At 46.9% G+C, this 17330-nt stretch overlaps 1 protein-coding gene across 1 annotated transcript in view; it reads left to right on the forward strand.

Annotated features, from left to right (window-relative positions):
• The window catches only part of ITGB5 (integrin subunit beta 5), a 104137-nt gene that overhangs the window by 61610 nt on the left and 25197 nt on the right, over nt 1–17330 (forward strand). The window contains exons 9-10 of the mRNA XM_016135183.2: nt 1852–1986; nt 10731–11160. Of these exons, the coding sequence (XP_015990669.1) occupies nt 1852–1986; nt 10731–11160 (565 nt within the window). The remainder of the gene's footprint in view (nt 1–1851; nt 1987–10730; nt 11161–17330) is intronic.

A 17330-nucleotide genomic window follows, 5' to 3' on the forward strand; every position in this document is an offset into this window, starting at 1 on the left:
AGTTTTTGCTCAGTCCTAGAGAGAAATATAATGCGGCCCTTGGAATTCACAATTCAGTGGGGAAAACAGATTTGTAAATAAGTAGCCACATCCAGCAGGAGTGCCCTGTGTGTGGACTGGTGCTCGCGCAGCCCTTTGCCAGTTGAGGCTGGCTGACACTTGCAAGAGGAAGTGGATTTAAGAGGAGTATTTTTAGAGTTGTAGACGCACTTACACAATGTGTTGCAAAGGGAGAGACTACTTTTTTTTACAGAGAGCATTTTTAACCAGCTGTTAATTTGTTGGGGAAACTGCATATTTAACTTACTCAGGTTTAATACTACATGCTCAGCAAAGAAAGAGAAAAGGAAGAAAAGCAACCCCGTGAGAGTACAAGGCAATTCTGCCTGCCATTCCGTTCCCTGCCGTGTGCCCTGGAATGCACCTGAGAAGGAATGGGGAGTCAGACAGGCCATCGGTCCATCTCGGGTTCCATGTGTCCATGTGTCTCTCAGAGTGTGTATGTCCTGCTATACTGTATTTAGCGTACAAAAATGGTGGGTTTTTTTTTTTTTTTTGTAAGATATGGCCTCAAAATACAAGCCAATTACTTTATTTGCCTTTAGTCTTCGGATTACATCCTCCTTAGAGATTTTCAATGGCAATTTTTGAAATAGACATACAGAAAATTACATAATCTTTTCACAAACTGAATACACCTGAGTATCTAGCACCCAGGTAAAACGAACAAACATTACTAGCCACCCAGAAGCCCCTACTGTGTCCTCATCTAATACTCTCCCTCAAGGGTAACCAATAATTTTACCTGCTTTTGAAATTCACATAAATAGAATCATACAGTATCTATGCCTTTTGTGTCTGGCTTTTGGGGGGCAATTTTATATTTATGAGAATCATCTATGTCATGGCATGTAGTCATATTTCAATCTTTTTCATTACCATTTGGTATTATGTGAACATACCACAATTTTAAAATGAAACCTATTCTACTTTTGATAGGCATTTGGGTAGCTGTTACAGATAGTGTTGCTTTAAACATCTCCGTACCTGTCTTCTGGCCAGTACACATGTCTTTTACATATAATCTTTGGATGAATTGGTAGGTCTAAGGTTAGCCTAAGCTTTGGTAGATGCTGCCTAATGGTTTTCTCAAGGGTTGTACCAATTTACAATTCCAGCAGCAGAGTATGAGGGTTCCGTTGCACCATATCATTTTTAACATCTCGTACTTTCAGTCTTTTTTTTTTTCTATTCTGATAGGAAATTTTAGCTTAATTTTCATTTCATTCACTGTCTTAAGAACACAATCCACACAAAAGATGTTATTCTCTCATAGTGTAGTTTACCCTCATTCAGGTAAACCTCACCTGATGGGGGATGAGTATGGGTATGAAGAACAATAGGGTGGATTCCTGGAGAAAATGCTTGCTGAATTGTTTTTGAAGGAAGATTAGGAGCTAGCCAGGGGAAGAGAAGAGAGAAGAGCCATTAAGCTAAGGAATGTTATTTTAGGCATGTGGAAAGGCTGCACGTCTGAAGCTGAGGGTGGGAGGAGAGGTAACTGGAGGCAAATGGGACAGAGCATCACCCCTTGAAGCAGATAATAATATCACATGGCAGGTGAACTATTATCAACATTGCCAAGACCCTAGAGGGAGACCTCAGGCCAGGTTTGGTAAGATGGGTGCATGGGTGTGGAGGGAGGGAAATGAGTGAGGGAAATGGCTCTGGTCTTGGCTTGAGCCTTCTGAGTGAGAAAAATCCATGTGGGTGTCAGGGAACCAGAATGGAGAGCATCTCGGCAGCAGCCTTTACTAAGCAGTTCGGGCTTCATCTTCTCTCTCTGTTCAGAGCATCCGGTCTAAGGTAGAGCTGTCGGTCTGGGATCAGCCTGAGGATCTTAACCTATTCTTCACTGCCACCTGCCAGGACGGTGTATCCTACCCTGGTCAGAGGAAGTGTGAGGGCCTGAAGATTGGTGATACGGTAAGTTCACCCCCCCACCAACACTTTATATGACACTTGTGCTAGCATTTGTCATCATTCTTTGGCTTCTCATAATTTTTGTGACTTATTAGTAATTTGTATTCTGTCTTCCAACTCGCAGCCTGGGGGACTTTCCTAAGCCTGCTCTGTGTTGTATCTTTACAGTGCCCGGTGGACTTGTTAAAAAGCCCCAGTCAATAGACAGCCCTCGGTACACTGCCCTCTAAGACTTCCTAAGGCTGACATTGTGCCCTTGGTGTTTTAAACCACTATTATCTTCACTTGACGGGGATGAAATCAGGTGGGAGAGTAGGGTCAGGAATCTGAGAGACCTGGCGTTCATCCATAGTGTTCTACAGCTTGCCCTGTGTCTTGGATAATCTGACCCTACTTTTCCCTTCTGTAAAAAAATGAAGAAATTCAACTACTTCTTCTATTTGATGAGATGGAATGGATAACTACAGCAATGGAGGGCATAGATGCCTTGTGCGGACTAAGTGGATATATTTAAATGATGGGGAGGCAATTTTGCATGTAAAGGTGTGTGCCTGTGTGCCAAACGGATGGCTTGAGAGAAGAGGATATGTGAGTGATGAGAACCGTGGCACCCGGGCAGGCAGAGGGCTGATGCAGGGCTAGCCACACATCTTTTGGAGGTTTCTGCTCCAGAAGCAGATCATGAGATCCATTCCTTGCTTTGTCAACAGTTTCATTGCTCAGAAAATAGAAAGGCAGTGAGGGAAAGTTCTCTTCCACTAAAAGAATCTGGTTGGAACCAGAAAAATTATGGGGACCTTAAAAATAACTGACTATATCTTCTGAAAGCACTAATGATGGCCAAGGTGGCCATAAGCAGACTCAACCTGCCTAAAGACGTAGGTATAGCTACACAACTGATTACACCTCAGTCTTCTGGGGTTTTCTCATATTTCATAATCGAGCCTCTTCTTCCTTCCCTTTTAAAACTGGCCTTTGCCCTCTTTACGACACACAGGCGTACATCTTACTCTTTCTAAATATTACTGTGGCGCTTTGGCCTACAAAGGACAATTCAAAATATGGTATTGATGTTGACATAGTGACCCTAATGCCTAGGGTCTTATTCTAAGACAGTTTTCCCCCAAAGTTCTTTGCTTAAAAAAAAAAAAAATGAAAGAAGGCCTAATCAAGTTGTCAGATATAGCATGAAAAATGATTATGGCATTTAACTCAGAAAGCATTCATGGAATACGATGATGTTTCTGTAACAAAACTCCTTCTATTCCCATCTTCCTAATTATGTGAATAGTGTTTTTGGAGCGAGGGCTTTAATCTATACAAATAAGAAATAGGAGTAGAATTGAGGCTGATCCTTGTCTTATTTAGTGATAAGTGATGTTATTTTACATATACACAAACTATTTGGGTGGGGAAAGCTTCATCTCATTAAAGGCACTTCCATTATTTTTTAATACTCGTCACATTTTGTAAGACATTTATGTTGTTTTCATTAATTATAATGATTAATCCTGTTGTTTTTTTACAAACACAGAGCCTCACAGTCACAGGGTTTAAAGAGATAGTTATGAAAAATGGAAAGAGGCAGAAATAACTAGGAAAAACAACATGTAAGCGAATTCTGCAGCTCTGTAGATGGAATGTTTGGTGCAGCGTGTCAGGAAAGCTTAGAGATGCTGCATGAAAAACACCCAGACAAGGAACCCTTTACTTGGAGAAGTAGATACAATAGAACAGAAGAAGAAAGAGGATGTGCAGAACATACACAGGATGCCGGGGTTCGGGAAGGCGCTTGACAATTTCTAATGATATCCTTACAAATAAGATAACTAACGTGGGTCGATGGCAGCACAGTCAGGCATATCTGTAGTTCAGTAAACATACTTTCTGTGAGCGTGGAAGACTTGACTGAGGTTCCAACTGTTTCTTTTCCGTTTCTGTTTACTACTGGATTGAGTTGAACTCATGGAAGACTTGCTTATCAAATATGGGAAGATCACAAAACTGGAGAAAACAGATTACTTTATAAAATAGGAAAACCAAGATTTAAAATATTATTCAAAATTGAGTTGGGTTGGAATCATCAGAATTGATTCCTTGCATTTCATTCAGAATATTAATAAGGTAGAGAAAACTTGGTTTGATAGTAGTTTTTAAGGAAATGATCTGGCAGCAACACTGTAAATAAACAGTGTTGCTTAAAAAAAAAAAAATTACGCCAATCGAAGCTGCATTAACAGAAGGGATTTGACATCCCAGAGATAATGGTTACATTCTTCTCTGTGTGGGTCAGACTGCATCCGGAGTTTTATGTTCAGTTCTTTTTTTAAAAGGACAAGTGGCGAGTAAAGTAACATGATTTGTCTAGAAACCAGAAAGGTCAAAGGAACTGGTGTCTGTTGATAATAACAACTTAAAGTCAGAATTCTTTTTGGATACAAAAAACTAAAGCCAGTTTATGCCACCTTACGCAAAAAAGGTAAAACCGTTTTAAGAATATCAGGATCCCTAATGGAAACCCAAGAGGAAAATTGCAGTTAGTTTTGGGAAGCCCCAAACTCACTAGACAGTGAGTTAGCTCTCTGTTCCCCACCTAGTTCCCTGTGATGGAGATACTGTTATTCATGTTGACAGATGAGAAAAACTGAGGCATAAAGAATTTAATTAATTGTCCAAGGCTCCACAGCCAGTGAGTAGCAAAGCAAACGTTCAAAGTCAGACCTTTCTGACTCTTATGCCAGCACCTTATATCACCTTTACCTGGCTTCTTGGTGTCCGCAATTCTGCTCTATCATACCTATTTCAGAGGGCTCGTCTCAGAACAAAGGATAATGAAAAACAGGGGCCACCATGCAAGGGATGAAGTTTGTTGAGTGTCTTTATGCACCTTCCATATCCAGTTCGCACACTTGTGGCTCAGGTGGGGAACACAGCACTGCATTTATTTATGTCTACGCTGAGATTTGGGGATGTGATGACCTACCCAAGATCACCCCACTAACGAGTGGCAGACTTGAAACTCTGACCAAGACCTTTTTACTCCAAACTGCATCATCTCACTAGTTACCGTCTCCCCATCATGGAGGGAATAACATGAGTTTCCATCTACTGGGGTTCATAATGCACCCAGGACATCAGTAGCGGGCTTCACTGCTACCTCCTCTACTTTCCGCAGCTGCATATAAGATAGACATTACTTACCCATTTCATGTGAGAAAGACTGAGTCTCCAAGAGGAGCCTGAGAGGCTCGTCGGCAGTCCCCCTGCTGGTGAGGCCCAAGCACCAGGGGTCGAAGCTGAAACTACTGGTGCCAAGGTCCGTGCTTCTTCCCTCATACCTCATGCACGTCGGAAGTGAAGCTTCAGAGAAGCCCGAGGTGATACTGTTGCCACTTAGGTGCAGGTAGACTCACTTGTGTACAGGTTTTATTTTTTGCCGGGATACCTTAGGATATAAAGACTTTGTCCAGAAGACAGAAAACAATTTTACATGGCATTTTTTTCTGCAAAAATGGAAAATGTCTGATGTATTGGGATGCTTTGTAGAGCATGTAAAACAGTAAAGGAAGAAGAATGCCGTATTTCCCACACGCCCTTGATGTCTCTTCCATACGGTGAGCAGGAACCCCACCCCACACCGGGAACCAAGGGGCCACGGCTGGTGGAGACAGTGGCAGACCCTAAAACAAGCGTCCATGCTGGCTCCTTGTCTCCTCTCAACATTAGGGTTGTCTTGCTGTCCAAGGGTCTTGATCACATGGCCCTGAGCTGTGGGGCTTTTATTTTCTGTGGAGGAAGACAGGCTGGCACAGAGCAGCGGCCTCTCACCTGTCATAGTCAGACACGATACTGCTCATAGGGCCAAGCCAGACCACAAGAGGTGAGCTCTTTGAGGCAGAGGTCCCCAACCCTGGGGGCCGTGGACTGGTACCAGTCCATAGGAACTGGGCCACACAGCAGGAGGTAAGTGACAGGCAAGTGGAGCAAAGCTTTGTCTGTATTTGCAGCCGCTCCCCAGCACTAGCATCACTGCCTCAGCTCCACCTCAGATCATCAGGCATTAGATTCTCACAGGAGCACTGGTCCCTGGTGCCGAGAAGGTTGGAGACTGTTGCTTTAAGGGCCCCAGAGGTGGTGGGAGGAAGAACCTGCTACATAATTTGCACAACCCAGCGAAAATGTGCAGTCTTTGTTAAAAAAAAGGTAAGAACTTCAAGATGATAACAGCAGAGCATTGAACTAAGCATAGGGCCCTTCTGAGGGTGGGGCTTTGTGCATCCACATAAGCACATGCCCACAGAGCCGGCCCTGGTGGGGAAATTGGGGGGCTTTCCCTCAATCCCCTTTATGCTGAAAGAAATGTACATGTCCAACTGGGACCAGTCTGCTGTCTTAACTCCAGGCTAAGAAGGTGAACTTTCTGTTCCTCTTTTCAGGCTGAACTTTCTCTAGAGTTTAGTTGGGCTTTGGCAAGCAGGCTTGTTCCTGAGTATGTGGGTATTTCCCTCTTGATATTTGTCCCAAGGACAAATCCGGTAGAGGAGATAAACATGCAGACAAGTTCATGCCATGAGGGTGACAGACAGGTGTGGTGATAAAAGCTGGGCATGGTGCTACGGGAGCCCCAAGGAAGAGGGGCCCCACATTGCAGAGGGGAGCTGTTTGAGCCGAGGCTCGGAGCATGAGTAGGAGTTTTTCAGACACAGAAAGGGAGGGCGGGCAGGTCCCGTTAGAGGGCATCGCATGTGCCGAGCGGCAGGAGTCTGTGAGCCTGGGAAAGAACAGCGCCCTTTTCTAGGTGTGAAGCAGCTGAGGGGAGTGGGTTGGGGACCTGAGGGTGGGGCTGGGGTGGGGCTGCAGAGGCAGGCTCGGGCCATCCCGGTAGGACATGTGCACAGAGCTAAGGTGTCTGGCTACTGTTTGGCAAGGAGGTTCCATTCTTTAGTGCCACGAGGGTTGCGAGGGTAATGGACAAGTCAGGGAATAGCGAGGGCGTAGGCAGGAGTAGAGGCAACAGCTGAAGGGCCTTGGGACTCACCTGAAGAAGAGGGATTAGTGAAAGCAGACAGGATAAAACTCGGCAGGTGTCTCAGGATCTGGCCTATGGATGAGGACATGTGTAGGGCAGCCTTGGGACAGCTGAGTTAAAGTGGCAACCAGGTGGATCTCACCTGCTCATAACTCAAGCTTCCTACAGGGGTGGGAGTGGGCAGGCAAAGGTCTGTAGTCACTTCCAACCAGAGCATTTGGTCCTATGACTCTCTTGTGTTCTCTGGATTAGGAGGTGTTGTCTAGGCAAGAAGCAGAAGAGGTGAAAGTATGTTCTCAAAGAGAAATATTACATAAATAAAACCTTGGAAGCCCCAAGTCCAGCAAGGTGCTCTTCTCCAGTGATTTCAGATTTTCCCCTGGTTTTCCTCCCCTGGTCCCAACACCAACCAGTGTGACTGAGTGGCCCGGCCCTGGGAGTCAGTTTTCTCATGAACTGGCTTCAACAAATCAGTATGCGAGGGGCCAGCTGTATGGCAAGCACTCACGCCCAGCACAAAGGACCCCGTGAGCCCGTGGTGGGCTTCTCACGGCATCCCCATTCCTGTCTCCACCTTTGGGGCTTTGTAGCCCGCGCCACGCTCAGCACTTTGTCTCGCTGCGCTCCTAGTGGACTTGGCATCCGCACAGCCCTGGGTCGGGTGGGTTTGCGGGGTGGTGCTGGGAAGCCCTTTTGAAAGGGTAGATCAGGCCTGCAGCCCTGCCGGGGAGCGTGGAGCATCCCAATGAGGTTTAAATAACAGGACTGGGTAGGAGGGAGGGCTGCTCCATCCGTGACCTTCCTCTGGAATCTCAGAGTGGGAGATGGAAACTGTCCAGGAACTGAGGAGCCTTCAGTATCAGTTGGAAGCCACAGCCAATAGGGGAGAGATGCCTCATTTCAGCCCCCTGCCAGACTCTCCAGATTCTTTCCTGATCCCTCAGGGAAATGGACTCTGAAAGGAGGGGCAGCAGAACAGATTTACTTGCTGTTCCCAAAGTGCTTTTTATGGCATTCCTGTGCCTGACGGGACCTGAGACCCAGTGGCTGAAATCTGGTCATCAAGGTGGCTGGCTGCATGCCAGGCTGCACAGGGCCAGACAGCGAGGACTAAAGAAGACCACTGAAATCTGCTTAAAAACCAGGTCCTCCTTGCTCCCCCTACCAGAAGGACAGGGCCTGAGCCTTTCTAAATCCTGGGAGATCAGCTGCCAGCCCTGATTCAGGGGCTCCCCTAACACCTCCCCTACTCCCAGCACAGAAACATGGGCAGGGCTGGGGAGATTTCATTCTCCCTTTTACTTTGTCCCTTGACACAGGCAGGTTTCCCTGGGGGAAAAGTTATGCTCACAGATGGACATGCCCCACAGCCTATCAATAATTAAATGCCTGTGGCTCTCATTCCAACCTCTTCCTTCATAGTTTATTACACTTCTGACTCATAGGTACATTTGGGGGCAAGGGCATTTCATTTAATTAAGTGCGGTAAAGAGGTAGCCCTGGGAAGTAGGCTGCAGAGCAGGTCGTGGCTTCTCTCTGAGCCTCAGAAGGGAGGGATGGTCAACTCTGCATTCTTGATGACCCCCTGGTGGCTTCTATCAGGCTCAGCCCCTCGCCCCCACCTGCAGCTGCAGGCTCGGGTCATCTCCAGCCAGAGCAGGAAGATTTGGAAGAGCCTCTCTGGCTACCACCTTGGGGGATACCATCTAGTTCCCACAGTGAGCTGGGCCACCTCTCCCTCTGTACCCCTATCTGGACGCTGGCCATATACCTCTTTCCCTTCTTCTGAGAGATGCCATGCCAAGGAGAGCACAGGCCCAGCCCTGCCCTCCCAGCTGTAAAGGAGATGCTCAGGGAAGTGCCTGCACAGTGCCTAGTGCACATAGGTGCTCAGCACCTGGTAACTATTAGTGTATGTTTACACAGGGCAGATCCTGGGTGGCTTCCCATCTTGTTTCCTTACTTCAGGAGCCCACTTGTACCTCAGGGCTTTGGAGCTCAGTCTTGAATTTGCTTCGGTCAGTCTCTCCCTTTGCTTCCAGCCACCCTCCACACAGACATGGAGGACAGGGGCAGGCTAGCCCCAACTGTCTGCAGCTGGCTTGGTTCTCCCAGTGCCCTCTGACCTTGGCTCCTGGTCATCATCCTCAGCTCACCTGCCCAACAGCATCTCCCGTGGTGCCCTGTGGCTAACGCTGACTCTTGGGTATCTGTTGTCGAGTCCCCTGGAACCATGGCTTCCTGCCAAGCAAGACGGTCTCGACCTAGAGAGCCAGGACTGTCCTCTGCTCAGTTTCACATGTCCCCATCCTGGGGTGTCCTTAGATCTCACAGAATCTTAGGAGAAACCTTTTAGAATTTATAGTAAAGATCTCAAACTGAGAGGGCTCTGTAGAAATTTAGAGAAAATATTTTCCATGTTTCCCAGAAGTATACATTATTACTTAAAGAGTACCCAGTAAAGCAAGTTATTGATGACTTTTTAAAAATCAGTTTTATTCTAACCCAAATAACAGAATTAAGAATACAATAGCTAAAAGTGGTTTCTATCCCATGTCTAGCTTCAGAGTAACCTGAGGAAACTTTTGGAAAATAAAGACATCTGGGCCAGACACCATGAGTCAGTTTCTGGAGTGGGCCCAAGCCTCTGTGTATTTGGGGAGCACCACGGTTCAGGGGAGAAGCAGTTCAGGATGGCGTTTGGTCAGGGCGTGGCTGCTCCCCGTCTGTGAAATTCCACGGTGTCCTGCTGGATGATTCTAGCCGCGCGTGGCTCCTTTCTCAGTGGGAGGAGGAAAGGTGGATGTCCTGCTCTACTTCCTGAGAGAGTCACACCGAGCAGTGTCCTTGCTTTCCTCACATTCCAGCCGAATGGGCAGTCAACAGGCATCTTTCCTGCATTGTCCTCTGCCAGCCTGGTCCATCTCGCTGCCTGTTTCCAAGGCAGCCCATGAGAAGGAGTTAGTGAGCCTTCTTTACATGCTTTGTTTAAAAAGAAGTCTGTGCATGTGCGTGGAGTGTTTTATCAGGGATGACTCTTCTTGATGACCCCAGGGCCATGGGCTGATTATGAAAGATGCAGCTGTGAGGACCACTCAGACCCTTTTAGGTGACTGATGACTTTTTAAAAATCAGGAGGGCAAGCCCCTGTGAGGAGGCAGACACGCTGGGAGGGACCGGTGTCCTCTTGTCCCTTCTCCGGCAGGGAGGAGACCTTTCTACAGAGGGCTCTGTGGACCCCAGCACCCATGAGCTCAGGAAGCACATCTAGTGCAGTGCCTGGCACAGAGGAAGTGCCCAGTAAGTATTTGTTGAACAAATGACTTTCAAAATGGAAGGCATAGGATAGAAGTGAAAAGAAAGGGGGTAAAAAGACCCGTGTGACCTAAAGCCTTTCTACCTTTCTGTGAAAGCCCATTTCCTCAGGATTGGGCAGATTAAAAGAGATATTTAACATTCAAGAACCACACAGTGCTGCCAGATGTTGGTGTGCCCGGATATTCTCTTCTTCAGTAAAGTGGGGCAGCTTCCTCCCTGGGCCATGGCGGGGGTTCTCCCTGTGTGTGTGGACAGGAATGGATTTAGCTGCAGCTCTCCATCAAGGACCCCAGAGGACCTGTTCTTGGTCTGGGCCCCTGGGTGATTGGGAGGCCAGTGCAGATACTCGGAGGCCCTGACTGGCAGTGGCCACATTGTCCCCTCTCTTCTCTGTGCCCAGGTGTCCTTCGAGGTGTCGGTGGAGGCCCGGAGCTGCCCAGGCAAACACATGGAGCACGTGTTCACCCTGCGGCCCGTGGGGTTCCGGGACAGCCTGGAGGTGGGCGTCACCTACAACTGCCAGTGTGGCTGCAGCACAGGGCTGGAGCTGGACAGCCCCAGATGCAGCGGGAATGGGACTTACGTCTGCGGCCTGTGCGAGTGCAACCCTAGCCACCTGGGCACCAGGTGTGAGTGCCAGGAAGGGGAGAGCCAGAGCGGGTACCAGAACCTGTGCCGGGAAGCGGAGGGCAAGCCCCTGTGCAGCGGGCGCGGCGAGTGCAGCTGCAACCAGTGCTCCTGCTTCGAGAGCGAGTTTGGGAAGATCTACGGGCCCTTCTGCGAGTGCGACAACTTCTCCTGCGCCAGGAACAAAGGAGTCCTCTGCTCAGGTAGGCGCCCCGGCAAGCGCTTCTCTGAGCCAGGCACGGGCCCAGGTTCTGCGAGGACACCCCCCTAAAGCATGCCTTTCACTTGCTACCACCGTCCTCCTAGGGGGAGAGGAGCGCGGGTCTTGCCCACCAGGCCTCAGGGTGGGGACCAGCGTGTTGAATGCAGAAGCAGGGGAAGGCGCGGCCTCATGACTGTGGACTATCGGAGTTGGAGGGTCTGTTGTGAGTCACCCAGGACTTGCCTGCACAGCATTCACGACAGGCAGATGTTCTGCCTCTTCTTGGTTGCCTCCAGGACAGGGAGCTCACTGGGGCTAGTAGTGCTTATTCCCTTGTTAGACGTCACATTCATCTCTTACTGCTTCTCTAACAAATTACTGCCAACTTAGTGTTTTAAAATAACACAACTTTATTCTATTGTAATTCTGGAAGTCAAAGTCTGAAATGGATGCTATTCGGCTAAAGTCCACGTGTCAACCAAGGCTGCATTCCATTCTGGAGGGAATTGGTTCCCTGGCCTTTTTCGCTTCTAGGAGCCATCTGCATGCCTTGGCTTGGAGCACCTTCCTCCATTTTCAAAGTCAGCAACATAGCATCCTCAGATCTTTCTCTGAGTCAGACCTCTGTCGCATCTCTTTCTCTGACATTCCTGCCTTTCTATTGTCAGGAGCCTTACAATTATGTTGGACTCAATGAGAATCATCCGGGAAAGGCTCGCCATCTCAAGATCCTTGACTTAACCACATCTGCAAAGTCCCTTTACCATGTACAGTAACACAGACGCAGGCGCTGGGAATTAGGCTGGGCGTTTTGGCAGGGCGCATATTCTGCCTCCCACAGCCATGGTTTGAAAGTCTCTTTTTATATTACAGAATATTGTTTCTCAGTAACTTCCATCCAATGGGGTTCATATTCTAGACTCCCTCTTCCACATGTCAACCTGTCAAACATCCGAAAACTTTAAGGTACTCTGTTCTCTTTCCTTGTCCAGGTTGGACACCACGTTCCTTCCTTCTCTGAGGGCTCTGACGTTCTGTTCAGTGTGCTTCTCGGAATCGAGCACGTTGTTTGTCCTCCCGGATGACAAGGGCTCGGCCCCAGAGCTCAGCTGAACACTTGCTTCCTGTGATCTGCACATTCTGCTTTCATTAACACATGTGTCCACTTTTCTTTTTCTTTTCTGTTAAACAAATCACATTATACCATTGAGCTTGTTTTTAACTTCACTACCAAAATCTGAAAATTCTTAATTTTTTGAAGGAACTGTAGCCAAGCCAAGTTTTTATTGTGTTATGTTTGAGCCTTTAAGTTTTTGAATCTAAGCACAAGACTTTGCATGGATTCCAATTAAATTACAATTTGGCAACTCTGGAAGTTGCATCCTGATGAGAAATTGCAAAGCGTGTCTCCAAAGGGTCATTCCACTTAACACCACGCCGCCTGCAAACAGAGTAAGCAGAACAATTTTAGGCAAGATAGTAGTTTCCTCTGCTGTGTATCCTGTTGCGCATTATGTGTGTATTCTGTTGTTTCCAGGATTCCTTCCTTGAGAATGAGAAGTGTTGATTTAAAAGGAATGTAGAGTATAGCAGGGAAGATAAAGCACACACATGTGCAGCAAATCAGAACATACAAACGATCTGTCATTGTTGGAAGAGTAACCGTCCCTCCATGGAAGAAACAAGTGCTGAGGTTTGCACAGACGTGGGTTAGCAAGGGAGGCCTCCTGGGGCTGACCGCACTGTGGGACAAGTATGAGTACACCCTTGGGTGCAGTGTGACCAACACTTTCAAAACTGGAATTGCTCCAGAAAGTGCAGGACATACAAATGTCATAGAAGAGTAAAGTAGGTGGAAGAGGTAGAATTTGATGTGCTGAACATGTGACAGGGATCCGCTCTTTCTCTGTCAAAGTGGTGATGGATTGGGATTAGCTGGGTGGTTCCGTCTGGGTTAGTGGAAAAAGTGCTTAGGATCAGGCAGATGTGGCTCTAAATCCAATAACACCACCTGCTACTTGTGTCAGTTTGGCCATAGAGCTGTTGTGAGCAATAAGAGGATGTGTATAAATCATCTAGCACATTGCCTGGCACAAAAGGAGGACTCGCTGACCACCATATCCTTTATGAGTCACACCTCTGGAATGCCACACACCTCTGCAAGCCACAGATGCTGCCCCGTGTCTGGGAGGGGCCGGCCTTCTCCCTGTAAATCTCTGGACTTTGCCTGAGAAGTCCTAGCATGGTGCGATGGAGTTTCCATTCCCTTTAGCAGCCAACATAAAAGCTCCAAGAAGCCTGGCAGTGTCTGTAATTGGCTTTCAGCAGTGTTTTGTTTTTAACCATATTAGCAAATGTTTTCTTTTGCCCTCAAGAGTCGGAAATAATCCTCTGATGGGTCTTCATTCGGAAGGCTGCTTGTGTCCATCTTGCCTGGGAGCAGGGACTTCCAAGTCAGACGACACATGCAAGTTTCATCCTTGCGATTTATCAGCCCACTGCTTGGGCTGTCCCAGACTTATAGTCCTTCTGTCTTTAAGAATGGCCTAACACGCCTCATTTCTCCATTATTTTGAGAATTGAAGAAGATGTAGATACAGGAGCTGGTGTGGTACTTGGCCAGAAACGGCCCAGAGCAAGGTAGATGCCTCCTCTCCCTCTCTCAGATGTTGATGGTTCTGTGGACACAGCAGAGAGACTAGAGGTGTGGTGTCAGGGGGTGGGGGAGGGATAAGGGAGTGGATGGAGTGGGGGACAGGTGATAGATGAGGTGTGAGTGGCCTCAATAGGGAAAACTTGTCATTTTGGAAATAGGAATATTTTGTAGCTGAGTGAATCTGCAGCTTTTTCGGTTCGACCACCAGAACCCACAGTTCTTCTGAGTGAATGTTGCCTTCCTGAGCTCTGCCACACCCCAGTGCTCCTTCTCTCCTCCCTTCACTCCGTACAGTCCTGCGGTACTGGGAGACTCGCATGTCCTTGGGTGGAGAAACGGGAGGTTCAGGAAGCCCTTTGACGCATCCACAGGCACGTTTTATTCAAGTCACTAACTCCCCAGATTTCTGAGATGGGGTGTCTTTTCCCCCACTATTGGAAAAGGCATACACATTTTTAAAGGACAGTTGAAAAATATAGGGAAGTCAATGGATGTGTGGTCATTTTGTGCCATTTGTCTCCTTGGTGACCAGGCAAGGAACAAATTCCTCCCTCACTGGTTCACAAATATTCCTTCCAAAACTGTGTACTTAGTCAAGAAGATGACTCCAGGTAGCTGGAGTATCTTCTGAGCTCAAGAATGTTCTGAAGAGTAGAAAGAAACAAAATAAATTGTTCATAATTCCATCACTCATACTTTTAAAAAATTAATATTTTTTCTTCCAAACTTTCCCTTCTAAGTTAGTGTGTGTGTTTATGGCTGTATACAATTTTGTATCTTGCTTTTTCACATAATATTGCATCCTAAGAAGCACTTGAAGTTGAATCACTTTACTCCATCATTAATTGGGACATTTTGACTTTCTTTGCATTGTATCCCCAACTAGCCTGTTCAGCCCTTCACTTTAAAAGCAACAGCACGTTGAGATGTAAAGCTATCCAAGCTTTCCTGGAGATAGCAGTTTCTGGAATGAGGTCACTGTTGTTTTGATCGTTGAGGAAGGACTTAAAACCCAGCCCAGCTCCGGGCAGGACTTGATAACACGTCCAGGCAGCAGCTCCTTGTACACTGATGTGTCGCTCAGCTCTTTGTTGGTTGTCTCCCAAACACTGTAGCTTGTTCAGGAGGCAGCTGAGAGTGGGCGGTGAGGGGTTCCAGCCCCTAGTTCTTTGGCACCCGTGTTTGGTGTGGGGCTCCCACTCTGAAATTACGTGTGTTGGCTTTGAGCTCTTGGGCTGCTGTTGCATTTGGGGTTTTTGTGGGAGAGAAGTCTGTTTCCCAATAACCACTCTGGTCTTGAAGATGCTGACTCAGAGACTCACATGCAGCTGACTTCAGCATTCTTTCACAGTCTTTCTCACCTCTTTGCCCTGCAGCCTGTCCTGTAAGGGAACTGTGCAGCTGTGGTCCGTCTTCAGACAGAAGCAGAAGCAGAGCAAGGGCCAGAATTGGTGGGAACGTCCTCTAGAACAGCAGTCCCCAACTTTTTGGCACCAAGAACTGGTGCTTCTATGAGACTGTAATGCCCGATGATCTGAAATGGAGCCAAGGAGGTGATGCTAGTGCTGGGGAGTGGCTGCAAAGACAGATGAAGCTGGCTCACCCACTGTTCACCTCCTGCTGTGTGGCCGGGTCCCTAACAGGCCACAGACTGGTATTGGTCAGTGGCCTGGGAGTTGGGGATCCCTGCTTTAGAAACTCCTTTCACTTCTCTCTGGTCTTTCTGTTTGTAAGAGGCTTATAGTCCTTGCCTTACCTCCCCCACCAAGAGATAGGACTGAGAGGGAAATGCAAGCAGTTACAGGTGTGTAATGTGTTACACATCATAAAAGTTAGTAGTGAAGCAGATCAGAGTAAGATCTGGAAGCAACTGAACAACTTTGTCATTACTTTTGTGACACACTGTCAGGGAAATGTATGTACGGTCAGGGCTATTGCATCTCCCTCTGGTTTCTAGAGGCCACATAACTTTGAGAATGGTTCTGTACACAAGCTATCCCTACGGATGCAAAGGAAGCTTTATGGGCCATCGTGAGGTTTCTGTTCTTTTTAGTCTCGTCAAGCCTGGCCCTCCAGAAATAGGACGTGGTCTGTTTTGTTGTTTTTAATGTAACAAAAAATTATATATTGCTCAGACTTTGTTGTTCTTCATACCCAAAAAGTACATTTCCTGGGATTTGAGTTAGTCTATCATGGTAAACTGTGGAAACCGATTGCAACCCTGATGCTTTCAACAGCCTCTGTACTTGAAGTGCCTGCACTGGGGTACGTTGAATAATTTGCTAGTAGTCAGCCTACTATATTGGGTTTCATATATTGAGGCAATTTAAGTCAAATAGGATATAGAATTTTGAACAGAACCCATTTGGTCTCATGACTGTGAGAGCCCAAAAGTACATCTAAATAAATTCTGATATATTTTACTTCATCTAACAGGCTATTTGGCCAGTTATGTATGTATGTTGTATACATTTATGTATGTCGTATGTATGTTGCCAAGGAGGGAATATGTGCATGTGTGTGTATGCGTGTGTATATATATTCTTTAACATGTGGCTGGCAATTAGAGGTCAAGGGGTATCTGGCAGTTCTCTCCCAAACATAAAAAAATGGGGAGCAACACCAGGGAAACGATTCCTGATGGTCCGAGCCAGCATCTGAGCACAAGCTTTGGGTCTGCGCTAATGGCTTCCAGGAGGCTTCACAGGGTCCTGTTAAACTTCTCCAGTTCAAAGTGTCTCTGATGTTATGGCCTCGTGTGGACTTCTTGGTTCTTACCAAATGAAATACCTCCTGTAGCAACAGTTAATCAGATGTATTTATGAAAGTACTTCTCACCATATTTATGCCGTTTTCTTCACAAATTCATTTTTTGCACTCAGAATCGCATCCTGGTGGCTACTCCTGGGGCTTTGGTCGCAGCTGTACCTTCTGTCACCCCACTGCAATGCGCGTAATTCATAAACGATTTGTCACAGGACCATATTGGATGTGGCTCTGTGACAGGGGGCTCGAATGTATTTCTTGAATGAATTAAGATCTGACATATTTAATTTCTCAAGAAAGGGGCCTCTAGATGGGATGGCTACCACCGTGTGCCTCAGGTGAGAGAGCCTAGAAAATTCTTTAGGTTTCTCATGTATTATTAATCTCTGCTCAGTTTGTTCGTGGTTACCCAGATACTATTTGTAAATATGAGAATGTATGTATGTGTGTGTGTGTGTGTATATATGTATACACACACATATATGTGTGTGTGTGTGTGTGTATAATCTTATATATAAAGGGCCCCTCTCCTCTCTCTCAAAGGCATATCCTACATAGCAGCTTCCCTTACCTGATATTATATAAATCCTAATTATGCACATGACAGCAAAGGCCATGAGAGTCACATTCCATCTTGGCGTATTCAGAATATGGTGGCTCTGAGAACAGAATTTGCTATAGCAGTGGTCCCCAATCCCTGGGCCACCAACCAGTACTGGTCTGTGGCCTGTTAGGAACCAGGCCACACC

Source organism: Rousettus aegyptiacus, unplaced genomic scaffold (assembly GCF_014176215.1).
Source record: "Rousettus aegyptiacus isolate mRouAeg1 unplaced genomic scaffold, mRouAeg1.p scaffold_m13_p_4, whole genome shotgun sequence".
In the NCBI taxonomy this organism is placed as follows: Eukaryota; Metazoa; Chordata; class Mammalia; order Chiroptera; family Pteropodidae; genus Rousettus; species Rousettus aegyptiacus.